The 26992-nt window shown below is 48.4% G+C and overlaps 1 protein-coding gene and 1 long non-coding RNA gene across 7 annotated transcripts in view; one reads left to right on the forward strand and one right to left on the reverse strand.

Annotated features, from left to right (window-relative positions):
* Positions 1-5189, reverse strand: part of MYH14 (myosin heavy chain 14) — a 74936-nt gene extending 69747 nt beyond the window's left edge. For 2 of the 4 annotated variants that reach the window (XM_074370978.1, XM_074370975.1), the window contains exons 1-2: positions 3455-3631; positions 127-537 (exon numbers count right to left, since the gene is read on the reverse strand). In XM_074370978.1, coding sequence (XP_074227079.1) covers positions 127-534 — 408 coding nt within the window. In that variant the 5' untranslated portion in view covers positions 535-537; positions 3455-3631. Of the gene's footprint in view, positions 1-126; positions 538-2844; positions 2905-3454; positions 3632-5055 lie in introns of those variants that run through there. The other 2 variants (XM_074370976.1, XM_074370977.1) reach the window with 2 other exon arrangements.
* Positions 5190-5223: 34 nt separating this feature from the next.
* Positions 5224-25804, forward strand: LOC105062658 (uncharacterized). Of its 3 annotated transcripts, none has more exons than XR_006721993.2 (4): positions 5224-5336; positions 5886-6048; positions 7007-7199; positions 22083-25804. It is a non-coding gene; the product is annotated as an uncharacterized LOC105062658 (long non-coding RNA). The 3 variants fall into 3 exon arrangements; XR_012509354.1 differs by having other exon boundaries at positions 7025-7199; XR_006721990.2 differs by lacking the exon at positions 5224-5336 and adding an exon at positions 5364-5584.
* The last annotated feature ends 1188 nt before the right edge of the window (positions 25805-26992 follow it).

Genomic DNA, 26992 nt, shown 5'->3' on the forward strand with positions numbered 1-26992 from the left:
TTATAATTTGGCAACAAAGTGTAGGAGCAAGTCAGACGACGTGGGATAACGATGACAAACAGTCTCGTGTTCATTCAAGCAGGGGCGCCGACACCCAGCCCCCGCCCCGGGAGGGAGGCCACTCACGTAGATGAGGCCAGAGTAGTATCGCTCCCGGAGGTTGTGCAGCACCGAGGCCTCGTTGAGGCAGGTCAGCTCGGCCATGTCCTCCGCTTTGCTGAACTTGGGCGGGTTCATGCGCTGGATCTGGTCCCGCGGCAGCCGCAGCCGCCGCCCGCTCTCCGCCAGCTCCACCTCGGCCTCCTCCTCGCCCTCATCCCGCAGCGCCGCCGCCTCGAACCCGTGCAGCTCCGAAGGGACCCACACCAGGCGCCGCGCCGTCCACTCCACTTGCGGGGAGGTGACCGAACCCCCGGGCCCGCCACCCACGCCCGGTCCGCGGGGCGCGAACAGGAACGGCTGGGCTGCCTCCGGCACGGGGCCCGGCCTGGGGGGCGCCTTCCGCCCGGGCACCGACAGGGTCACCGCTGCCATGGTCTGCAGGGAGAGAGCACAAGGCGGGGGTCAGGGGGGCTCCATCCCCACCCCAAATCCCACTGGCAGTCCCCACAGCCTTTCTTCACCAGACCTCATCTTACACTTCTGCAGAATGGGTCCACAGATCCTTTTTACTCATTCGATCCATTCTCATCTCTGTCCATTCATTCATTCATTCAATAATTATTTAATAAGCCAAGCTCTGAGCCAGGCACTGTTCAAGGCACTGGCTATATAGCAAAGAACAAGCCAGAAAAAGATCTCTGCCTTCCTAAGGCGTTTACATTCTAGCCCTGCTGTCGCAATTCCAGGAGCCACCGCCCTATGGGGCTACTGGAAACTTGAAATGGAGAATCCAAACTGAGATGAGTTCTGAGCATTAAGACACACACCAGATTTCAAAGACATAATACAACAAAAAGCTCATCGGTGTTTTTTACATTTGGTGACATACTGCACTGATAATATTTTGGATATATGGGTTAGATAAAATAAATCATAAACATTAATGTCACTTGTTCCTTTTTATGTTTTTTTAATGTGGCTACTAGAAAATTTTAAATTACACATTGGGCTTCGATAAAATACACATAGTATTTCTGTGAGATAGCGTTGCTCTAACCCCAAGAGACAGATTAAAAGATGAATAAGTAAATTATATAGTAGGCTAAGTGATGATAAATGCCAAGGAGAAAAATATAGCAGGCAGCAGGGGATGTTAGGGCTGAGGGGAGTTGAAGTTTTAATTGGGGTGGCCAGGAAAGGCATCTTTGATGTGGCATCTGAATAAAGACCTGAGGGAGATGAAGGGAGTAGACCATGGGAATGGCAGGAGGAAAAGCATTCCAGGCTGGGAGAATGGCTCGTGCAAAGGCCCTGGGGCAGTAGTGTGCCTGTATGTCTCTGTCATTGTAAGAGGCCAGTGTGGCTCAAACCAGGTGATCCAGGGGGAGAGGGTGGTAGGTGAGGTAAGGTTATGGCCAAAGGGGTCAGACTGGGTCATGATGAGGACCTTGATCTCTCAGATGTGAGACCTGGGAGGGTGTCAAACTGATTTCTGTAACTCAGGTTTCCTGACCACCTCTGATTTACCCCAGAACAGACTTAAATCTCAACCCTCGGTTAGCAGTGGCATCCTTTCCTGTGACCTGGCTTCCCTCTCTTTATAATGGGGAGATTGGCCCCATTCATTCACTTCCGCATTCACTCCACATTCCCTGAGGCTGTCCAAGTATTAGGCTCTACCCCGAGTGAGTCCAGGGACCCAGAGATGAGTCAGATGGGGCCCTGCTTTTAGGAGCCACTGGTCTGGGGGCAATCAATCTCTAGTCTCTGACAGTCACAACCCCATGTGAGCTGGGGGTGATAATGGAGGCACTGGGGGAGCCAGCATGTGCTAGACCCCTCCCAGCCCTTAAAGGGGCTGCAGACCAGTGGTGAACATATCACAGCAATTCCTGAGCAGTCTCAGCACGGGTCAGGGAAGATAACTCCCTGTCCCTCACTGTGCCTTGCTCCTGAAGACGTCTGCCTCTATTCTCTTCCATTGCCACGAAGGGCCACATCATTGCCTGGCCACACCAGTCACAGAAACCCCCAATGTTCTGTCTCCTGTGCCTCAGTGCCTCTGCCCTCCAGGCCTCCCACTTCCAACATATCCCTGGAGAAGTCCCTGCAAACGACCAGCTCCTCCTGAGGCATCCCTAGATCTGGTCCCATCAGGCCCACATCTTTCCCTCAGAGCCTCTCCAACCCAGAAACTCAGCTCCAGACCACGCGTTCCACGTTCCCCACCTGCCCACCCGACCCCACCTCTCCATATGAGCCTCAGCACCAGCAGTACCAGTCCCACCCCCCCACCCCCATGACGTTTGTCCCTGATGCTCTCAGGCCTCAACCCCAAAGCCCCTGCTCTCAAACGCCATCAGATGCCATGTCTCCACTTTCCAGGCCCCAAATTGCCCAGGTCACCCCAGGCCACTCGTTCGCCCCTGATCCACTCAGAGCCAAGCCCCATCCCTGGGACTTTACCCTCATCCTCACCCTTCCCCACCCCACCCATTTCCTTTCCAGCCCTCGGCCTTTGACCGGGAAAGGTTTGGAAGTTTTTGCAATCACCCAACTGTATGATTCCCCTCCAGAGAACCAGGAGTCCTAGCCCCCAGTCCCTCCTCCCTTGGACCCAGGAGTCCAGGCCCCCAGCCCTCCTCCAGACTCAGGAGTCTGGGCCCCCAGAGGCCTACTCTTCCAGGATCCAGGAATCTGAACCCTTGGCTCCCTTGGACCCCTGAGTCCAAGCCCCCTTACCTCACTGCGGCTGGGCTAGAGGTAAGGATGCCTGGGACGTCCAGACTCTGAGGACTGATAACAGCTCTGATGAAGCAGGCCTGCCCCAGAACAGCTGAGCCCCTCCAGCAGCTCCGCCCTCCTTAGCTGGCAGGAACACCTCTCCCAGGGCTCACTTCTGTCACCAGGGCAGGTGAAAGCACCTGCCCTGGGAGGGGCAGAGACTGCTGGGCTGGAAAGGAAAAGCAGCCAGGGATCCACCCCTGGGGCAGGGGTTGGGGCCCTTGGCATCCAGCCCTCTGACCTCAGCCTAGTGTTAGGATTCAGGAGTCCCCTCTGCCCCCAGCCCAGGAAATCTGCCCCCTCCTCCTTCCTCAGACTCAGTAAAGTCCCCAGCCCCCTCCTGCCTCAGACCCAGGAATCCTGGCTTCCAGACCGAGTGCTGGCTCCGGTGCCTTCCTCCCTCAAGACCTAGGAGTCCAGCCTCCCAGAGGGGTCCTTAGTCAGACCTCGGATTCCTGGTCCCCAGCCCCTCTTCTCAGATCCAGGAATCCCAGTGCCCAACCCCCATCTCCCTGAGACCCAAGTGCCTGGGTCGCCATCCCCTCAATCCGCGGATCCTCCGAGCTACCTGAGGGGCACTGGCTGGTACGGGAAGCGGGAAGATGGGAAGGGGGCACGGAAATCCCCCGTCGGCTTCAGAGCTCTCTGGTGAGGCTACCTCCACGGTCCAGCGCGGGGCGGGGCCACGTCGCGTCACCGGGAGGGAGCCCGGCTCTGATGTCACCCAGCACCTGCCCGGCTAGAGAAGGGGGCGGGTCCTGGAGCGGCAAGGCCCTAGACAGGGGGGTGGGGGGAGGCGGGGGTGAGCCTGTTGCCAGGTGGGTGGCGGCGGCAGCGCCCGGGGCCCCTCCTCCTGGCGAGAAAAGGTCAAGGACCCGTCGCGGAGAGGGCTGAGGACTCCGAGGTTCGGATCCCGCTCAAACTTTCTGGGCTTTGGCTTTCCTCTCCGTGAATTACGGCCAATGAAAAGAGTAAGACGATGTGGGAAAAAGTGCCCCCAGCCCATTGCTTAAACAAGTAATGCCTCATGACATCATGTAATTTCTCTGAACCTCAGTTTAGCCAACCCAGGAAATGGGACAACACAACAATCCAAAGAGAGTACTGAGTACTGGGAGGACAAAAGAAGATGACAAAATGTGATTCCGGGCTCTGGACCTTCAGTCTCCTCCTGGGTGAGATGAGAACTAAATAGTGGTAAGCGCACCTACTACGTGCCAGGTGTTTTTCTGCTTTTAGAACAGCTCTCCAAACTCATAGAATGATCTCAACAACCAGTGAGATAGGGACAATCAGCATCACCATTTCTCTCATGGGGAAATGGAGGCATGGAGAGGTGAACAAGGTCGTACAGTCAGCAAGCCCAGACTGTTGTCTGCGATTCTAAGGAGGGGACTTAGGAGCAACGTGTAGCGGGTCCTCAAAGATGTCAGTTTCCTCCTCCCACTTGGTAACTCTTTCAATCTGCTTCCCATCTACACCATAGGGACCACAACCTTCCCTAGGGGACTGTGGAATTAAAAAGGTTAAGGAACCCAGCACACTGTTGGTCTCCGAAGTGTAGTTCTCAACCCTGTCCCCCTGCAGTCACTGCCACTGTCCAGCCTCGGTTTTTCCCTCTCTGAAAAATGGATACAATATAACCCACCTCGAGTTAATACAATTAAAAGTAATTATTTAGTTATAAAAATAAAAGCGCCCAAGTACTTCGTGGAGGCTCAAAGATGTCTTTCCTCCCCACTTTGCCTCTGCCAGTCATGATGATCCCTGTCACTGGTCTGCAATTTTTACACGTGAAAATAGAGACACTGTCATCTGGGGGGGCGGGGGACTGAAGGCGATGACTCAGGTGTTAAAGTGTCCAAGGTCTCAAAGAGAGCCTCAGTTTCCCCATCTGCGGAATAGGCCTGAGGCTGCCAGCAAACATCCTAACCCGGCCTGGCACACAGTAGAAATTCGAGTTGGGGGGAGTGTAGACGCCCCGCCCCGCTCCCCCTTCCCCGCCCCCCGCCGCCCGGCTGTGCGCCCAAGGTGAGTGTCCGCGTCACCGCCCCTCCCCCGCCGTCCGCGCCGGTCTCCAGAGACCCGACCGCAGCCCCGAAGTTCCAGCCTACCCCGGCCCAGTCCCAGTCTGCCGCCTCTGACGGGCAGCGGCCCCCGGGCACTCACCAGCTTCCAGGGCCGTCTCGAGGCTTCGGCCTGAGGAGAACGAGGGGCGGACCCTCCAGAAAAGCCCCGCCCACACAAGAGCAGCAGAGGCCAATCGGTGCCCGCTGCGACAAGGTACGGCCCCGCCCACGGGGGAAGCGCCCGCCAATCAAGAGCAGCGGCTGGCGGGCGGGGCCAATTAGAAGTTGCCGGAGTGTGCCAGCCGTGGGAAAAGAACGGCGCCGGAGCGTGGAGCTAGTCGGCGCGGTCGTAGGCGGGACTCGAGGCCTGAGGGGCACCAGGTGCGACCAATGGCGAGGCTCGGGGGACAGCCGGGGGCGGGAAGCCCAGGGGACCCGGGTGAATGGGAGGCTTTGTGTGCGAGGCATGAATGGGGGCCTTTGTGAGGGCCGGCGTGGGGGGGCGGCTGGAGGCCGGAATGCTTGGGTCCCCCGGGAGCCGGCGGGCATGAGAGAAGGGAGAGAGAATTCACTTTTGTCGAACGCCGACCGTGTACCAGGCACTCTCCCGGGCTCTCACCCATCTGGAGGTATGGCCATTACCATCAGTAATAATAATGATCATGTACGCCAGGAGCTGTGCTAAGTGCTTTCTTTACCCGCATGATCTCACTTAATGCTTACAACTACCCCTTGGAATTGGTGCTATTAAGATCTGTATCTTCCAGATGAGGTAAATCGAAGCTTTGAAAGACGGTGTTTAATTGCCGAAAGTCATAGAGCTGGCAAGTTGCAGAGCTAGGACACTCAAGCCCGCCAAATGTCTCCAGAACTTGTGCTTTTAACCACCACGCTCCACCCAGATGTTGGCTAATGCTTCCCAAATTACAGATGGGAAAACCGAGGCTCAGGAGAGGGAGGCAACTTCCCAAGGTCACAAGGTGAAGGCTCCGCTGAACCCTGAGGTGGTGCCCACGCCAGCAGCTAGCGTGTTGCTGATGAGTCCTGCACTACTGGTCCCATTTTACAAGCGTCTGCTGAGTCTCCAGGCAGGGTGAGCAGCTGGGGGTGGGGGTGAGGGTAGGAATGGGATGGGGTGGAGTTGGGGCTGCCCAGGACTCAAGTCCCAGCCAGCCTGCCAACTGGCTCTGCTGTTCAACTGCTGTGTGGGCTTGAGCCCATTGCTGGCCTTTTTTGAGGTTCCATTTATTTCCGCATCTGTAAAATGGGGGTGATGGTCTCCCTGCCTCCATCTTCATCTCCCCTCTCTGCCCTCCCCACCCCCCAGTCTACTGACAATGGGATTCTGTCAAACTATTCAGATTGTGCCCCTCCTCTGCTCAAAACCTCTCATGGCTCCTTCTCAGAGTAAAAGCCAAAGTCCTCACCATGGCCCATGAGGCCCTGCATGATGTGGTCCCTGGGGACCCCATGTGATATCATCTCCCCTTCACTTGTCTCTGGCAACACCAACCTCTTGTCTGTCCATCAATTCCCCAAACACTCCCCAGGCATAGTCCTGCCTCGGGGCCTTTGCATTTGCTGTTCCTTCCACCAGGAATGCTCTTCCTACAGGTTTTGCATGGCTGCCTCCCTCTCACATCATCAGGTCGGCTCCAATGTCACCTCCTCCAGGAAAACTTTCCTAAGCATTCTATATAAAACATTTCCCCTCATCTCTCTCTCCTCTTGACTTTGGGTTGTTTTTTTCCTCTTAGCACTAGTACTTTTTTTTTCTTTCTTGTTTACCTGTTTATCTTCTGTCTCTCCACTAGAATGTAAGTCCCCTGAGGGCAAGGATCTTTGTTTTGCTCCAACCTGGATCCTCAGGGCCTGACACACAATAGGCATTCAATAAATGTTTGTTGAATCTGTAGTAACAAGTCCTTATATTGTGTGAATTAAATGAGTTAATACATGCAAAGAGCTTAGAGTGTTCTTGGCATCAGGAAAAGACTATATAAACAAATTTGGATGATTATTACTGTTGTTATTTATTGCTCTACAAACAGCCTTCTGATTGCACTCAGGAAAGGAACAAGAGAGAGAGGACATCTGGAACAAGGAAAGAAGCCAGAGAGAGGGAAAAGTTGAGAGGAAAGGAATGGAGAATGATGAGACAGAAGGTGAGAGCTGGAGTTGGACCAAGGGCATACACAGGTGAGAGCATCCAACCCCCAACGCATGTGGTCAGCAATTGCAAAGGTGAGTCCTTGTAGGCAAGAAGCTTTGAGATTGTCATGGCCACTGCCCATTTCTTTGTGGACAGAGAAACTGAATTCCAAGGAGGGGACAACCTTTCCAAGGGCATCCTCAGTGATGCTCACATGTATGAGGCCTGACTGTGTGCTGGGAACATGACCATCATCATCTCAATGCATAGGACTCATGCCAGTCCTGTGTTGGCACTGTCATTACCCCTTCACAGGCCCGCAATGTGCCCAGGGTCTCCTGGCTGCTCCTGGAGGCAGATCTGGGCTCAGACTGTAGTAGGGCAGACTCCTGAGTCTTTGCTCTTCACCAAGACAGAGAGAAGAGCATCTGCTACTCTGGCTAGAGTGTCCACCATGGAAGCCTCCTGCCATGAGGATAACAGGAGGTGCTGTTGATTGAGTGTCTATTGTGTGCTGGACATTGTGCCCTTTGTATGTATTAATTCAACGGATTCTCTCAACAATCCTATGAGATTGATACTTTTATTATCTGTATTTAATGTATAGAAAACTGAGGCTCAGATAGATGGAAATCCCATGTACCCCAGGGAAGACTGTGGATGGGAACTCAGACATTTAAACAGAAATGAAGACTCTGGCATGCACTTTCTAACCGTATTCTGCCTGATAACTGGTAATGTCATCAACACCCTCCTGGATTAAATCTGCCTGGCAAATAGCAATGTCATCATTCCCACCAGGGTTCTAAACTGGAGATGTCATTAATTCTGCTTGATCTATAGGGTAATTGATGACATCACCAAATGATAGCATTTAACTTCTTTTTGCTGGGTGTGTTCTGTGAGCTGGATGCCTGTGCTAAGCACTTTAATGGGTGCTGATATCTGTTGAGTGTTTACTGTGTGCCAGTCACAGTTCTAAGCTCTTTCTATGTATTAAATCTCATAATTCTCCCAATAACTCTAAGTGGCAGGTACTAGTGTCACATCCATTTTATAGGTGAGGACATTAAGTGACAGCTGCCCAAGACTGCACAGCTAGAAAGCATGAGAGCCTAGATTTGGACCCAAGTAGCCTGGCCCCAGAGCTTGGGTTGTGGATGACTATAGGAAACTACCAGAGTGTGGCTGAGATCTAGGAATCCAAGTGAGAAGGAGGCGTTCTAATGCCTCAGAGTCCTCCATCTGGCCTCCATCCAAGTCTGCCAGAGAGGGTCCTCGGGATAAAGCTTCAAACTCATTCTCTTGACGGTCAAGGCATCCCCACCATGTACCCGTCTCTTCACCCCAGATGCTGGAATTGTCTCCATTAAATTGTGAGTCCCAGGCTGCCAGGGACCTGGTCTGATTTCTCTGTAGGTTCCGAGGGTGCAGGATAAACCGCAGTAGAGAGGGAACTTGGAAAATGGGGATGGATGGAATACTGGGATGGGTGTGTGTCAGGGGAAAAGGAAACAGTGGTGTGGGAATTAGGGGAACAGTTTCCATGCCTGGCAGGGGTTAAGTGACCCCAAGTCTTAATAGAGGACAAGAAAGGGACAAAGAGCCTGCTAAGTCTCTCTGAGAGTCCTGGCTGTATTCCTGCCTGGGCATTTCCTCTGTGGTAAAGATTTGAATAGTTCCAGTATTTTATTTTTGGTCACTGGGCTGTTGTTTTCCTGCATGTGACTCGAAGCTGGAACTGGCTCGGAGACAACAGCAAGCTGGCAGCCTCGTGTGGGTCACAGATGAGTGACGGGCTCAGTTATGTGACAACAAATATTTATTGAGTGCCTACTATGGGCCAGGCCTTGTTCTAGACCGGGGGTCAACAGAATTTTTCTGAAAAAGGCCAAACAGTAAATATTTTCAGCTTTGAGGGCCAGATGGCCTCTGCTGTAACTACTCCTCTTGGCCTTGTGGCGGGAAAGTAGCCACAGATAATATGTAAATGAATGGGTGTTCATTTGTTTCAATAAAACTTTACTTATACAAACAGGAAGCCAGAGGGTTTAGCCTGAAAATGGTAGTTTGCAGACCCCTGTTCTGGGAGCCAAGGAGATGGAGGGAACAAAGACATAGTCCCAGCCTTCATAGAACTCAGATATTAATCTACTCCTACATGTCAGGCAGAGGAGACCTGTTCATACCTAAATTAGATCTTGTCCCTCCTCTGTTCTGGGTCCACCTCTGGCTCCAGTCTCAGAGTTAAAGCAAGGTACTCATCAGGGCCCAGAGGCCCTACACTGTCTGGTCCCCTTTGTCCCCTCTCTACCTCTCCCCTTAGATTACTTTGCTCCAGCCATGCTGGCCTCCTCAATGCTTCTCAAACACCCCAGGCTCAGCCCTGCCACAGGACCTTTGCACATGCCATTCTCTCTCTACTGGAATTCACTTCCCTTACAAAACCACTTGGCTCCCTCATCTCGTTCCAGTCTTTTCTCAAATACCACCTCCTCCGCGAGGGCTTATCTGAGCAATCTCTCCCCTGGACCCCTGATACTCCTCACCTATTCTGCGTTTTCTTTTATACCACAACAGTTAGCATTCTTCAACCTGCCAGTAATTTACTTGTTACACTTATTATTTATTTTTTTAATTTTTTTAAAACAACTCATATTTTTTAAAAATTATTTTTGGGAGGGGAGGGAGGTAATTAGTTTTCTTTCTTTCTTTATTTTTAGAGGAGGCACTGAGAATTGAACCCAGGACCTCATGCATGCTAAGCTTGTATTCTACCACTTGAGCTATACCCTCCCTCCATATCCTTATTGTTTATTGGCTGACTAGAATGTCAGTTCTGCTCAAGTGGGGATTTTTGTCTGTCTTGTTCCCTGCTGTGTTCCCAGTGCATAGCCAGTAGATTCTCCACACATACTTGCCAAATGCATGAATGCTTTCTAGTGATGGACACAGACACCAAACAAGCGAAAAAATAATTACAGAGCACATCAGCAAGTTGAAGAAAGTGCTGCAAAGAAAAGCAAAAGAGGGTAAGACAGGGAAAGGCCTAGAGTGTTATTTTAGAGAGGGGATCAGGGAAGGCTCCCTGGAGTGGAATGATCCTGTGACAGTGGATACTGACAAATTCATGAATAGATGGATGTGTAACTGAATGACTAAATGGATGAATGAGGGAAGAGATGATTGTTTGAATGGATGGGTTAATAAATGAATGAATGGAGGATATACACAATGAATAAATAAATAAGTGGGCAAATGGATGGAAGAATCGATTAACACATCAATGGATGAACAGATGGATGAATGGACAGAGGATGGACAGACAAATGGATGAGTGGGTGGATGGAGGAATGGATAAATGGTCTTTCATGCCTCCATACCTTTGCACATGTTGTGCCTTCTGCTCATTACTCCCTCTCTCCATCTCTTCATCCCAGGAAACTTCAGGTTAACTTCTCAAAGTTCTCTCTGTACTCAGAGTGTGTAGAGGGCTTCCTGGTCTCACTCCACACCACGCCCCACAACACTATGCTCACTCTTCCTATTGATGCTCTTATCTGATCACTCTGGATTGGAATCACCTGTCTGCTGGCACCTTTACAGACCAGCAACCTCTCTAGGGCTGGGCTGAATCTGAGTCATACATGTATCCCCACATACTCAGCACTGGGTTGGTACAGGGATGGGAGGGCCTCCAGAGATGTGTACTATGCATGTGGGTGAGAGCTGAAGCAGGTCTCAGAGCCTGAGATCCAGGAGGAAGATGTCTCTGACAGTATAACTGTCAGTGGCGGGAACTGGTCTATAGATTTGAGAGTGGGACTTGGGGATGTTGAGTGTCTCTGAGTGAACAGTCTGCAAGGGGGCAAGTCTGCCTCTCCTTCATCTTATCTGGCCCTTAAAATCCCCAGACTCCACAGTCAGGAGATCTCTCCATGCTGTGTGACTTTGGGCGAGCCTGTTCCCCTCTCTGGTCTTCAGTAAACAAAGGAGGGGAAACCAGACTAGTCATTTTGAGGCCCTTGTTCAGTGTTGACTTTCTAAGGGTCCATTACGCACTCTGTTCCTTCCTCTACTGTTCCCCTGATCACCCCAGATTGCATCCCTCGCTGCCCCCTCTACCAGCTTGGAGCCCCTAGAGGACAGGGCTTGAGTCTGACCCATCCCTGAGGCTGGTAGCTCCACAAAGGTCAGGATTGGACTCATGCTGAGTCCCCTGGGTCTCCCAGAACAGGATCTGGAACACAGGATGCCTCATGGGAAGGATATTGACTAAGCAAATGAATGGAAGTATGATTTTTGTCACCCAGGGAGCTCTTACTCATACTTCAAAACCCAATTCAAAAGTTCGCTCCTCTGAGAAGACTTCTCGGACTCCTCCTGGCTGGCCAGATAATAATTGTTAATATTTTGAACTGTGTTCTTCAAAAACTAAATTACTATGTAATTTTGTGGGTTTCCTGATCCATAGAAACTATAAGATGATAAACATGTGTTGTTTTAAGTCGCTAAATTTTTTCCCAGTATGCAGCAGTATAGAACTACCTTGGGTCTTAGCCTCAGAGAGGTAAAGCAGCTTGCCCCAAATCACATAACTAGAAAGTGACAGAGCTGGAATTGGAACCCAGGCAGTCTGACTCCAGAGTCCATGCACTTAACCACTCTGCGGTGCTGCCCTTTAAGCCCATTGTACTTGCTGGGACATTCTAGGCACCTCCAACTTTGCAAATGCTCACAGCGCTCTTCTCTGTCCACCTTATCTGCCTAGGATGCATCTATTCCCATCACTGTCAGATCAGGGGCACCCCTTCCATGAGTTCCTGCTCCCACTCTGGGCTCCCTAACCCTGCCCCTCCTCTAACATACTCTGACCTCCCTGAATCATGTTGATCAGAGCCTGGCACTGCCTTGTGCAACACACCGGAGGCTCTGGAAGGTGAGGACTTGGGTCTAACTTAGCACCTTGTCCCTGCACTTTTCGACATGAGGCCAAGTTCACTGGAGTCTGCAGGAAATCATGGCTTATTGGTGATCGATCTGGCCCTTCACCTAGTATTTTTCATCTTTGAAAGAGGGTGTTAATTATAGCTGCCCTTTCTTGGGAGTTCGTGTGTGCTGGCTGGCACCAGTTTAAATATTTTATACACGTGAACTCTTTCAGATCAGACATCAGCTGTATGAGGCAGGCACCGTCACAGCCCTATATCCCAGATGGAGAAATCTGTGGCTGGGAAAATTTAAAGTGTCACCCCAGGTCACACAGCTAGGAAGTGGCAGGGTGGGACTCCAACTTGGGGAACCTCTCATCCCCTGATGCTCTGTCCCTGAGTAAACCCCCATAAGGGCCCATCAGGGGTTACCTTGGGGTCTGTAGTCCCCAGTCTTCACTTGGACACCTCTCACAAAAGGTGGGTTCCTGGACCCCACCTTAGAGGCAACATTTAAGTAGACCTGGGTGGAGCCCAGGAATCTGCATTTCTCCAAGTTCCCAGGTGATCTCATGGTTTTGGGTCATACTTGAATGGAAACACTTGGCATCATCCTCAATTTCTACTTTCTCTTACCTCCTGCATCCAGTCCATCAGCAAATACGATCAACTTGACCTTCAAAAAGTATCCAGCATCTGACCCCTTGTTAACATGACCACTGCAACCACTCTGGTTGAATCTGCCATCATCTCCTGCTTGGACCATTGCTGTCACCTCCTCTCTGGTCTCTCTGTTTCTGCTCTTTGCCTCCCTCAGTCTGTTCCCCAAGTTAGCTCAGGTCCCTTCTCTGTTCTGGGCCTCCTGTGGTTCCCATCTCACTCAGAATAAAAACAAAGTCCTCACCAAGACAACAAGACCTGGCAGGACACGGCCCCCTCTGTCCCCTCTTTGACCTCATCTACCACTCTCTCCTTCTCACTCTGCTCTATCCATACCGCCCTCCTCGCTGTTCCTTGAACACACCCATGCTCCCATCTCAGGATTTTTGCACGGTCTGTACTTTCTGCCTGGAAAGCTCTCTCCCGGCTATCACCATGACTCCCTCCCCACTTTCCCTGGGGCTTTTGCTTTAATGTCACCTTGGCGATGAACCTCCTCTGTCCACTCTGTTTAATATCACCACCAGCCCCCAGGCACCCTTGACCCCTTTCACCTGCTCTCCTGTTTCTGTTTTCCCATTGCACTTTTGACTTTCCAACATATTATATCATTTCCTTATTTACTGTTTTTTATTGTCTGTCCCTCTTTGATCACAGGATATTCAGCCATGTAGAGGATAGGGAAGGGTCTTTATTTACTGCTCTGTCCCTGGCACTTAGGATAGTTCCTCGCACACAGTCAGTGCCCCATGAATATCTGTTGCCTGAGTTAAATAAATCCTTTAAGAAATTCTGCTTGAGCTGGTAGGATGACAGGGAACTTTTAGTTCCTTGTTATTTTTACATGCTGCTGGCATTTTCTAAAATGACAACTGTTACCTTATAATCAGGAAGGGAGACAGGCCACCAAGCTACTTTGAAAACATTCTTTCCTTTCAAATTAAAATTTTTCATTACACAAGGTGGAAAAAATTCAAGTAAGAGGGCAATATTTCCCTTGACCAGCACCTTCCTTCTCACTTTCCCTTCCACATGTAACCCTGACAATATTTTGGTGATGATTCTTCCAAAAATATGTGCTATTTATTTACATCAGGGATCTACTGCCTGTGTTTGTAAATAAAGTTTTATTGGCATACATTGTTTTATGCATTGCCTATGGCTGCAAGGACAGAGTTGAGGTGTGACAGAGACCATGTGATGGTCAAAGCTGAAAACATTTGCTCTTGAGACTTTCCAGAAAAAAAGCTTTGCCAACCTCTGATTTATACACAGAAATAAGTAACAAAGAAATATTCCCTCTGATTTCTTGTGTTCAGGAAGTGGGATTATATTTGGTATATTGAACTGTGACTTATTTTTCGTGCTTAGCAATATGTCTTGGGGAAATTTTTATGCTCCTACATTTAAATTCACTCCATCTTTTTCACACCTGCATAGTATTCCAGAGTCACAGTCTCATTCCTGTGACCACTCTCCAATTTATGGAGCCTTCAGTGGATTTCCAGTTTTCATCTTTACAAATGAAAATCCAGTGGGCATCCTTCTTCCTACTTCCTTATGAACGTGTACGGATATTTCTGGATCAAAGAGTATAAAACAGTTAAGATTTGAATAGATGGTATCAAAGTGCCATCCACAACAATACTATTTTCCTTTTTAGGAAAGAAAATGAAAAAGAAACCAATCCAGTCAAGTATTTACTACCAGGCTGTTCTGTGAAGGGTTCCACTCCTTGGGGAGGTTCTCCTATAATTTCCTGACCTCAGGACACACCAAAATTTTCTCAGCCCTTTGTGCCAGCTGCTCCCTTCCCCACCCTTCTCTGCCAGGTGAAAGACTGCAAGGAGCTCAAGATCCACCTTAGGTGACTGGAAAGAATTTTGTAACATTAACTATGTGTGTATCCTGTGTCCCAGCAACCTCGTTTCTTAGTAGGTACCCACAGGAAGGCCTGCACAAGTGACATAAGGGGACATGTCCAAAGATGCCCAAGGTAGCATTGTGGGTGGGAATGAGGACACAGAGACAGTCATGGGGTCTGTTACTTTAGGGGCAGATTCCCCCATGATGTTCTAGAAACAATAAATCAAAGTTATGTATGGAAACACAGAGAGATCCCCAAAACATAATGCTGAGTGGAAAACATAAACAAAATCGGATCCATTGCACACTTTAAAAGATAAAAATTGATCTTTCATATCAGATTAGAAGATAGGGTTACTCAAAGCAATGCTGCCTAGTCTGCGAATGTTTCACACTCAAGGATGCCTGAATGTTAACTGTGTTGGGTTTGTCCAAGGGATACAGGGGAGGAAGCAGGAGTGGGCCAGAGAATTAAAGGGAAAAAAGCAAAAAGAAAGAAAAATAGAGTCTGGACAAATGATAGAGAGGCAAAAACTGGAAATATGAGGCAACACTATGCATTTAGCTCCACACCCTGCAAAGGGTCCATCTTAAGGGGTCATCTCTTCTGGGATGTCTTTCCCAACCCTCTCTGCCTTCCTCAGCCAGAATCGGTCACTCCCTCCCCTCAGTTCCCACCAATGCCTTCTGCTACCACCATTAAAGCACAGATTCACTGGATTGAGACTGTTCATCCTTCTCTCCCCAACCAAAGCTGGAGAATTTTGAGGATGAAGAACCAAGTCTGTGCCTCAATTTTTCCTAATCTTTAGAAGGGGGATAATGGTTAGAGTATCTACCACATACAGTTGTTCAGAGATTATATTAATTGATTCCCATCCTGCGCTTGGTGCGGTGATTTTGGCTTCTGGCAAGCACGCAATAAATATCAGCAGCTGTTATTATCTTATTAATATCATTACTCTGATTGAGGCTGGGCTCAGGACATTGGGAAAGGCCTCATCCTTCAGGAAGCCTTCCAGGATTTCTATCAGGGAGCTCTGCTGGTACCCACGGCCCCACCGCAGGTGTGCACGCCGTCTGCTCACCTGATGGTCTCTGCTGCTGGGCTGGGAACTTCTCAAGGGCAGGGACCAGGGTCGGTTTCCCTGGGGCTCTTCAGAGCCTGGCATAATGACCAGTGTCCCTTGGGCCTCTGGAACCGTCTGCCCACCTGAATGAAAGGCAGGCTGGGAAGGCAGATAAGGCAGGTGTATAATTAACGAATATATGGCAGGCTGTATATAATAGCCTGGTGACAGGTTAGAAACCATAGATGCCAAGAATCTCCATTCTGGTTTTGACCCGCCTCCTCCTTCCTTACCTACCACTCCCCGGCATCTTTCCTGCAGTCCAGCCTCCTGGGTGGCACCCCTGTCCCAGGACCCACCTCTGAGTCCCAGCCCGAGCCCAGGCAAGGCCCTCTCCTTGGAATATCCTTCCTTCTTCTTCTTCGAGTCCCATCCTAGCTGGTGAAGCAGATGTGCACACCCAACACCCACACCTCACGCGCATGAGCCCACCTTCCCACACCAAGTGGTTCTTACCTGAGTCTCACATTCCTTCAGCATCTGATAAAACCTACAGACTCTCTCAGAATAGCTAAGTTGGGTTTATTGAGGTATGATTTAGCTACAAATGTGTAATCGTTTCAGAGATACACATATAATTTTTCTAGATGAGGTAAAATTCACCCTATCTAGTGTACGGTTCTGTGAGTTTTGACAAACACTGACTACTCTGTGACCATCACCACGATCAAGTTACAGGGCAGGTCCATCTCCCCTGAAATTCCCTGGCCCCCTTTGTAGTTCCAGTTACCTGGGTCTGCAGGCAACTCAACAATGTATCCTAAAGATCTCTCTGCATCAGGACATTCACGTCTTTCTCATTAACAACAAAACCAAAAAAAAAAAAAAAAAGGCAAAAAATGGGTGGCCCAGAGTTCCCTAACAAAAACGCATCACAGTTTATTTTAGACAATCCCCAGCTGATGGGGTTGATGGACATTTAGGTTGATAGACCTCCTTAGATTGTTCCAGTGATTTGCTGTTATAGACAAAGAAGTGGGGGAGGGGAGGAACCTGCATGTTCTCATATATGCATTCTTGTGAACACAGATCAATTGTCTCTCCCTGGGGTGGATGCTAGTAAGTGTACTGCTGGATCATAGAACATTTTCCCTAATATTTTATTGTGAAATATTTCAAGCATATAAAAACATTGAAAAACAAGTGTGCAATGAACACACGGTAACACTGGTTAGATCCTACAGTTGTTACCATTTTACTATATTTGCTTTGTTACAAATATATCCATTTTTCCTTCCCTCTGTCTCAGTGGTTCTGAACCGGGAACAAAATTTCCCCCTGGGGAACATTTGCCAATGTCTGGAAGCTTTTTTTTTTTTTTAATTGTCACAACCTGTGTGTGTGGGAGAAACGCTGATCAGGACAACCTACAGGACAGTCCCCAACAACAAAGCATTCTCTGGTCCCCAGTGTTAATGACAATGGAGTTAAGAAACACTGCAGTCTGTTCGTTCATTAAAATAATTTGCAGACATCAGTACACTTCATCCTAAACACTCCATCACACAGATTACCAGCTAGAGTTTGTCATTTCTCTCCTCGTTCTTTCTTTGAAGTAAAATTTATACACAGTGAAATGCACAATTCCTAAGTACACCATTTGATGCACTCTGACAAATATATACCCAACTATAAAAATACAGAGAACATTTCCACGCCCTAGAAAGTTACCGCCTGCTCCTTCCCTGTCAATCCCTGCCTCCACCTCGCCCCCTCACCCCACCCCCGGGCAACTACTGTTCTGATTTTTATCACCATGATGCATTTTTGTTGTTCTAGACCTTTTTATAAACAGAATCTTACAGTTGGTGATATCTTGTGCCTGGTTTCCTTCACTCCACATAAGGCTTTTGATATCCATCCATGTTGCTGTATGAATCTTTCGTTTCTTTCTTTCTTTCTTTCTTTCTTTTTTCATCACTCTGTGGTATCCCGTTGTATGGATATACTCATTTGTTAATCCATTCTCCTGTCGGTGGACAGCCAGCATATTTCCAGGGTTATTTAAGGCTATTATGAATAACACTGCTATCAGTATTCTTCTACAAGTCTTTTCTGTGGGTCCCTGTTTTTATTTCTCTCAAGTGGAATTTCCTAGTCACAGAGTAGATGTGGGTTTAATATCTAAGAAAATGCCACACCTTTTCCGGAGGTGGCTGTATTAGCAAACTATTGCTGCTGTAACAAATTGACACAATCTTTGTGACTTCAAATAGCACAAATTTCTTATCTTATACTTCTGTTGTTAGATGTCTAAAATACGTCTTCAGGGCTAAAATCAAGGTTTCAGCAAAACTGTGTTTCTTCCAGAGGCTCTAAGGGAGAATTTGTCTCCATCCCTTAGGCTGAGTTTTAGGACCACACCTCCCCACACGGTGGCCACAAGTCACAGGAGTCCACTGACGTTTACATTAGCTTTATTTATTTAGAATTAGTTTGTGTTTTTTGAATAGAGTTACTGAGGATTGAACCTTGGACCTCGTGCATGCTAAGTACATACTCTACCACTCAGCTGTACCTCCTCCCATTTATGTTTTTGTTCTATTATTTTTTTTTTATTTTGGTTTTTATTTTTTCTTTTTGCGGGGGCAAGGAGGGAGAGGTAATTAGGTTTATTTATTTTTTGAGAAGTTACTAGGGATTGAACCCAGGACCTCGTGCATGCTAAGCTCAACCCCTTGAGCTATACCTCCCCCCTCATTTACATTTAAATTAGTTAAAATTTAATAAGATTGAAAATTCAGTTCCTTAGTCTCACTAGCCATATTTCAAATGCTTGATGACCCCACGAGGCTCATGGCTACCATGTTGGCAGCACAGATAAGCAACATTTCTCTCATCATAGAAAGTTCTAGAAGTATCTACAGGGAACACAACCTGTCTCTTGCAGAATTGACTGCCTTTCTTAAGATTACACAAATGTGTTATTATACCAGACAACTACCTTCCCACTGAGGGGTGAGGAAAGGCAGAAATAAAGAAGAGGCGAGAATGAGAAAAAAAAAAAATCCAACCATAATAGTAATTGTCTGGCACTTTGTAAGTACTTATTACGTTAAAACACACACACACACACACACACACACACAAACACATAACTACCATCTAATGAGTATTTACTGGGCACCAGGTCCTTTCTTGAGTACATTATCTGACATGTGTTAATTCCCAGAGAAATAGAAGGAGGAGCAAGAGACAGACACTCCAGCCAAGCCCTTTCTTTTCCAAATAGCAGAGGGATTAACCTTTTAAGCTCCACACACCTCTGAAGGCCAGCCATCCTGGAAGGAAATCTCTATTAAATGTGCCGTGCACGTATCCTAATACAGGGCTCATTATCTTTCCTGCCAAACCTGCTCTAATACCTGTATTTTCTCTCTCGGTAAGCAGCCTCTCCATCGATCCAGTTATCCAGGTTATGTAACAGGGGCACCATCACTGTGGCCCTCTCCTCCTTGCCTGTCCCCCACAGCTGGGGCCTCTCGCCCCACCTGCCCCATCACTGCCCAAGCCCTTCTCTCCATCCCCATGGCCACAGCCTCAACTCAGGCCCTTACCCCAACCTCCTCCCAGGCCTCCAGCTTTCCCCTCTGGCCCGTCCCCCATATGGTCCCAAGTCTTCCCATACCCAGAGCTCATCCCCTGCTCACGGTCCTCACATGGCTCCCCAGTGCTTCTAGGACAACACCCCAGCCCTTCAATTTGCCATTGGAAATGCTCTCTTTCATCTCTGCACAAGCACTGCCTCCTTTACCCAGAATTCCCTCCACTTCTCTCTCTGGTGAGCTCTTATTTATCCTTCAACACCCAACTCAAATATCCCCTCTTCCAGGAAGCCTGGGTGGCTTAAACAATAGGTGTATCATCCCAGTGTTCTGGAATCTAGAAATTCAAAATCAAGTTGTAGGTTAGTTGGCTCCTTTTGAGGACTGTGAGGCTTGTAGCCTCAGGCGCTCCTTGTCTTGCAGATGATGTTCTCCACGTCTTCACGTCATCTTCCCTCTGCATGTGTTGGTGTCCAAGTTTCCCCTTTTTATAAGGACATCAGTCCTATTGGATTAGGGTCCAGCCTAATGAACACATCTTAACCTGAGCATCTGCAAAGACCCTATTTCCAAATAAGATCACCTTCCCAGGTCCTTGGGGTCAGGAGGCCAACATCTTTGGTTGGTTGGGGGCGGGGGGCTTAATTTAACCTGTCAGGGCTCAACTCAAGTCCTAATTCCTCATTAAAGTGTTCCTTCCTTGCCCAATCCTCACCAGTCTGTCTCCTAAATCTCCAGAGTCTCATCCTCCAGACCCGTTTCATGCAGATTTGTCTAGTTATTTTTGTCTGTGTTCTGGAACAGTCCTCTTAGAACGGGAACTCACCAAGGGCAGCATCCATGCCTTCGACACCCTCTCTGCGCCCACAGTGCATTGATACAAAGAAACTGCTTGCTGTACGTTTTAAGAATTAATGAATGAAGTAACCCCACAAACAGGTACTGAACACCTCCTAATGGCAAGTTCTGCGCTTGTCTCTGGTGATGCAGTAGTGGATGAGAGAGACAAATCTCCTTACTTTCAAGGATTTTATATCCCAGTGGGGAGAGAATAAGTAAGATAAACACATCAGATAGTGATCCACACTGTACTTGTGCCCTGGGGATGCCATAAAAAATGTACCTCAAACTAAGTGGCTTAGAACAACAGAAATTCACTGTCTTGTGGTTCTGGAGACCAGGATCCTGAGATCAAAGTGTCAGCAGGGCAATGCTCCCTCTGAAACCTGTTGGAAAGGATCCTTCGTTGCCTCCTCCTAGCCCCCGATGGCTGCCAGCAATCTTTGGCACTCCTTGGCTTGCAACTGTATCCCTCCAGCCTCAACTTCTGCTGTTACGTGGTCAACTTTTGCTGTATCCTTGTGCATCTCTGTGTCTTTCACATGGTGTTCTTTTAAGAAGGACACTAATCACATTGGATTAGGGGCCCACCCTGCTCCAGAATGAGTTCATTTTAACTAATGACACCTGCAATGACCCTATTTCCAAATAAGGTCTCATTCTGAGGGATGGAGGCTAGGACTTTAACACGTCCTGGGGGAGCATGGGGTGCATACAGTTCAACCCTTAAACACACGCTAGAGCAAAACACAGAGAAAGGGGACAGCAAATGGTGGGGTGAAGGGCTGCTCCCTCAGATTGAGTGATCTGGGAAGGTGTCCCTGTCACTCGAGTCACAGCCTGAAGGAGAGGAGTTGACTGATGAGTAACAGATATACATTTCACTGCCTGGTGTTTATGACATTTCCCTTGGCAACTTGGAGGTGTTTAATGCATTTTTTTTTTCCCTGCTCACTTCCTGGTTTGAAATGGGTGAGATTAAGAGGGAGCAGAATCACGGGGGTGTGGTTCCCGCAAGAATCTGAGAAGTTTTCCACCGTGTCGAATTCACTCCATCAGTTCTGAGAAGCCCCAGCAGCTGTGAGGCTGAGAAGCTGTCAGATCCTGACTCCAGCGAGAGGTCGGGGGGGCCTCTGGTGAGTCCCAGCTGCTGCGTCCCAGCCAACGCCTCTGCCAGCTTATTTAGAATAACATGCTCACCAAAGAGTGATTTGCATCATAGGTGTACGGCTCAACGACGTACCACAAAGTGAAGCACGTCCAGGAAGCTAGACTGAGAAAGCAGAACAGCCCAGCACCCTGAAGCCCTCCTGGTGCCTCTTCCCTCAAGGTTTACCCTTACGCTCACTTCAAACACTGTGAATCAGCTCTTCCTGTTCTTCAATTTCATATAAATGGAATCAGAAGCCCGCACTCCTTTCACTTAATGTATCCAGGTGCTACGTCAATTCTTTATTCTCACTGCTGTGTAATGGGTGTTGACAAACCAGATCTGGAGGCCAGATCTAGCCCGTTACCTGCAAATAAAATAAAACTTTATTGGACCACAACCACACCCATGTGTTTAAAAAATGCATTAAACACCTCCAACTTCTGTTGCCAGTAGACGCCCGCAGGCCGCCATGGCTGCGGCAGAGACCACACGTCCCCAAAAGCTGAAAATATTTACTATCTGGTCCTTAACAGAAAAAGTTTGTCAGCTCTTGCTGGACGACATTCCATTGCACAAACACAACACTGTCTATTTATCCATTTGTCAATGGGTATTTGCGTCATTTCCAGTTCGGGGTATGACAGTAGGGCTGCTAAGAACATTCTAGTACAAGGGATGTCAAACTTTTTCTAACCTTCTTCTGATTAGATCAGTGATTTTCCACAGGGAGCAATTGTGTCACTTAGGGGACCCTTGACAATGCCTTGGGACCATTTTGATTGTTGCTAAGGACTGAATGTCTGTGTCCCCCCCCACCCCAAGATTCATATATTGAAATTCTAATCCCCAGGATGATGGTATCAGGAAGTGGACAGTGATTAAGTCATGAAGATGGAGCCCTCAGGATTTCAATTAATGCCCTTATAAAAGAGCCCCCTACCCCCACACCATGTATAGATTCAATGAGAAGCCTGTGACCCTAAAGAAGGCCCTCACACGACCATCCTGGCGCCCTGATCTCCGACTTTCAGCCTCCAGAACCGTGAGAAATGAATGTCAGCTGTTTATAAGCTACCTGTCTACGGCATTTTGTTACAGCAGCTGAACAGACTAAGATGATTATCATGACAGGCCGGGAGTGCTGCTGGGTTGAGCCCAGGGATGCTGTTCAACATCCTACAGCGCACGGGACAGCCTCGCAACAAGGACTCATCAGCCCCGATGTCAGTAGCACCGAGGCTGAGAAACCCTGCCCTGGAGGTTCACTCCTTATTGCATGGATAACATGTGCATGGATAATACAGTCTCCATGAAAGTGACAGCTACAAAGCCAGCCTGACAGGGGCATGGGTATCAAGTCAAAAACCATGAGCTGCTTTGCTGTCAGACCCGGGATTTTTTTCCCCGAATGGTGGTCAACTCTTGCTGACGTTCCTAGCAGCGTGGAGCGAAACCTCTCAATGTACACGCCAGCCACACCCCGGACAGTGGGTGTAAACTCAGACTGGGCAACGAGTATTTCATGTTTGTGTGTAAAACAGAGTTAAGTTCCAGGCTCAGATCATTATAAACAGGTTTTCCATCTGCTCACATTCTCTTCTCTTTCGCTCCCAAGAGGCTAATGCTCCCTGCCCGAGGCTACATAGCCAGGATTCTAACCCTCCACTCTTTATCTTCAAAAAACAAATCTTGGTTACTCCATTCCTGCATGTACTCATTTTTACATGCATTCCTCCATTCATCATTCATCCAATAAATACGTACTCTGGGCATCTAGTGTGTGCTAGGTGCTGGGGGTACAGCCGTGAACAAAACAGAGGTCCCCACGTGGTGTTCATTTGCTTAGTCCATTCCTGCCTTTCCCTATAGCTGCGCTGTCCAGAAGAAATAGAATGTAAGCCACACAGACGATTTCAAGTTTTCTAGTAGCCACACTAAAAACTAAGTAAAAAGAAACCACCACTGGTTTTTTTTTGTATATATTTTTTATTGAAGTATATATTTTACCATATTTTTAAAAAACTGATATATCCAAAGCATCACCATTTCAACATGTGATCAGTATAACAAATTATAATGAGATATTTGACACTGTTTTTTACCCTAAATCTTCGAAATCCAGTGTATATGTTATAGCGACTGAAGGAAACTCACAACCTGAAAGTTGAGAATTGTTTCATTTGGTGGACTTTCTAAGGACTTCAAGTCCAGGAGACAGCCTCTCATATCTTTCTAAGGGACTGCTCCGAAGAGGTAAGGGAGGAGTCAGGATATATAGGAATTTTTGTAACAAAGACCATGTAGTTGGAACATCCAAAGATTACCATTAATTAAAGAAAGCCTGATATTCGCAAGTTAATGAATTTAGTACTTTTCTATGTATGGGAAGATGCAAGAGTTTGGGTTTATTGAAGTCATTCCTTTGATATGCATCTTAGCTGTCTAGGGCCAGTATCCTATGCTTTCCCATTCTGAGTCCCCTCAGGGGCACCACTGGGGGTGGCTGCAGAGGCTGAGGGCTTGGCATTGGGCAGCCTGCTTGTCTCCATCCTGATTTCCCTCCAGCTCACGGTCGGGCACCGGTGGTAGTGGCTGATGACTCGATGGCCGCAGCAAACTTTGTTTACTGATATGGCGGGCAACATTTTTCATTCACAGTTACACTCGTAGCCCATCTCACTCGGGCCAGCCTCATTTCAAGTGGTCAGGAGTAGCAACTGGTTTTCACATTAGACAATGCAATTTAATGCAGTTCAAATTCAACATTCCTAAAAGTAGAGTCCTTTTAGGTCTGGATTAAACTTCCGTTCTCTTGGCTGGATTTCCTTCTCTTGGTCAAGGTTATTATCAGTCTTTCCCCAGATCTGTCTCCTTCTCACCCCTCACCCCACCCTCCAACCCATTCTTTCTTCGCAGGAGGGCTTACATTTATTCCCTCCTCTCTAAGCCCATGGCTGTCAGCATTTGTCCTTGTCACTTTCGTTATCCATGCCTTCACTCATTCATTCACTCATCCAACAACTATTTATTGGGTACCAGGTGCTGTCCTAGATGCTGGGGATGCAGCAGGGGGGACGTTCCTGTCCTCATAGAGCTTCCTTCTGATGTAAAATCCCCTCGCTGCTGAGGGCTTCCACGGAAACATGCTGGTGCTCTGAGGATATTTAATAGAGAGATCTGACCTTGCTGGGGCTATCCAGATGGCTTCCCTGAGGAGGGTCCTCACTGGGCTCTGATCTGAAGAATGAGTAGGAGTTACTAGGTGGAGTGAGAGGGAAAGGTGGCTCAGGCAGAAAGAACAGCATAGCCAAAGGTCCTACAACAGGAGGATACAAGGTTCTCGCTGAGAACAGAAACAAGGTCAGTGCTGCTGGAGAGAAGCCAGCAGGACAAGGCGTGTGGTGAGGCTGGAGATGTGGGGAGGGCTGAGTGGTGAGGAGTCCGGACTTTATCCTGAGTGCAAAGGAAACCTCTGGACGCTTTAAGCAGGGAGGGTGAGATGGGACTTTGCACTAGAAAGGTCTCTGTGACAAAGACTGGAGAATGGACTGAGGGGAGCAGAGGGCAGGTGGGGAGAGCTGCCAGGGAGCTGTCGACCACTCTGGAGTGACCATGGTGACTTCATGCATTCATTTGTTTGCAACAAGACCTCGCCCCTAAACCCCAGACTCATTTACCCGCCTGTCCACCCGACATTTCCACGTGGGTGTTGAACAGACATTCCACCCTGGTTCCAGACTGAACACCTCACCTCTCCCCCTCTGTCTTCATTTCTTGCTGCTGTAACCAATTACCACAAACTTTGAGGCTCGCACAGCAAATTTCTTCTCTTACAGTTCTGGAGGCCAGGAGTCTGTTACCAGTCTCACTGGGCTAAAACCAAGGTTTGGGCAGGGCTGGCTCCTTCCAGAAGCTCTGAGGGGAGAATCTGTTTCCTGGCCCTTTCCAGCTTCCAGAGACCGCCCGCATCCTTTGGCTTGTGGTCCCTTCCAACCTCTGCTTCCATTGTCACCTCTCCTTTTGTCTTTGGTCCTTCTGCTCACTCTTAAAAGAGTGCTTGTGATGACCTTGGGTCCAGTGGGATCATTCAACAGCATTTCCCCACTTCACGGTCCTTCATTTAATCACCTCTGCAAAGTCCCTTTTACCCTGTTAGGTCACAGACTCACTGGTTCTGGAGATTAGGACCTGGCCATCTTTGGGGGAGTCATTATTCAGCCCGTCACATTATCCCTAGGCCAGCTCCTCTCCATCTCCCGGTCTCAGGGGAAGGCAGTTGGATCCTTCCAGGTCAAAACCCCTTGGAGTCACCCTGGATTCCTTGCTTTCTCTCGCATCTCATATCCAACCTGTCAATAGATTCCATAGTCTTTATCTTCAAAATATATTCCGGATTCCACCATTCCCTATTACCCATCTGCCACCCCCTGGTCCATCCCACCGTCATCTCCTGATTCATCTATTGCCTTCTTGCTGGGCTCCCTGCTTCCACCCACAGCCTGTCCCCTGCCTGGCAGCCAGAAGGATCCTGTTAAAACTGCAGTCAGATCTCACCCCTCCTCTGCCCCAAATTCTCTCAACATAGACCAAAAGTGTCCCTCCAGAATGCATCAGTTGAAGCCCTAACCCCCCGGCGTGACAGTATTATCTTTGGAGAGAATTAGGTTTAGCTGAGGTCATGAGGCTGGACCCCCAGGATGGGATTAGTGCCCCTGTAAGGAGAGGAAGAGAGACCAGAGATCATGTTCTTTCTACCAAAGATGGAGGGAGAAGCCACCATCTGCAGGCCATGCAGACAGCTCTCACTGGGGGAGGTATCTGCTGACACCTTGATCTTGGACTTCCCAGCCTCCAGACTTTGAGACATAAAATTCCTGTCGTTTGAGCCTCCCAGTTTGTGGTTTGTTTTTTTTTTTTTATGACAGCCTGAGCAGACTAAGACCTTTCCCCTGGCCCTTCCCTGGCTCAGAGTAAAAGCAGCATGCTTACCCTAAGGCCTATAAAACCTGCGTGACCCACCCCATCTCCCCTTTGACCCTGCCTGGGATCTTCAACTCTTTCCCCAGTGCACTCAGTTGCTATCACACTTTGCCATTCCTTGAAAATGCCAAGCATGTTCACACCCGAGGGCATTTGCACTTGCTGCTCCCTCTGCCCCGAAGACTTTTCCTTGAGATACCCCCATGACTCACTCCCTCATCTCCAACCAGACTTCACCTTCATCAGTGAGGCCTCCCTTGGCAGAACCATGGAAATGATCAACACCCCCTTCACTCTCAATCTCCTTTCGCACTTTGTTTTCTTCTTTTTGGGACATAAGACCATGCAACAGAATGGGGAAGGGTAGAGCCCAGTGGAAGAGCACATCCTTAGCATACACAAGGTCCTGGGCTTGATCACCAGTACCTCCATTAAATATAAATAATAATAATAATAAATAAACCTAATTACCCCCCAAAAAAACAACAAACAAACAAAAAACCAAGACCATATGGTCTGCAAAGTCCAAAAATATTTACAAACTGGCCCTTTATACAAAAAGTTTGCTGATCTCTGCCCTAATATTAAAATCTCACATTTTTGGGATACTTGTATATATATGGTTCCCCCAACATGTTTTATTATACAGTCTTCACCTCAACCATTAAGATTATGAATATCCCACTTTATAGATGAGGAAATGGAGGTTCAAAGAGGTATGGTAATTTTCCCAAGCTCACACAGCAAGCTAAGGAGGGGCAGAGCTCAGCGTACACTTGG

Source organism: Camelus bactrianus, chromosome 9 (assembly GCF_048773025.1).
Source record: "Camelus bactrianus isolate YW-2024 breed Bactrian camel chromosome 9, ASM4877302v1, whole genome shotgun sequence".
Taxonomy (NCBI): domain Eukaryota; kingdom Metazoa; phylum Chordata; class Mammalia; order Artiodactyla; family Camelidae; genus Camelus; species Camelus bactrianus.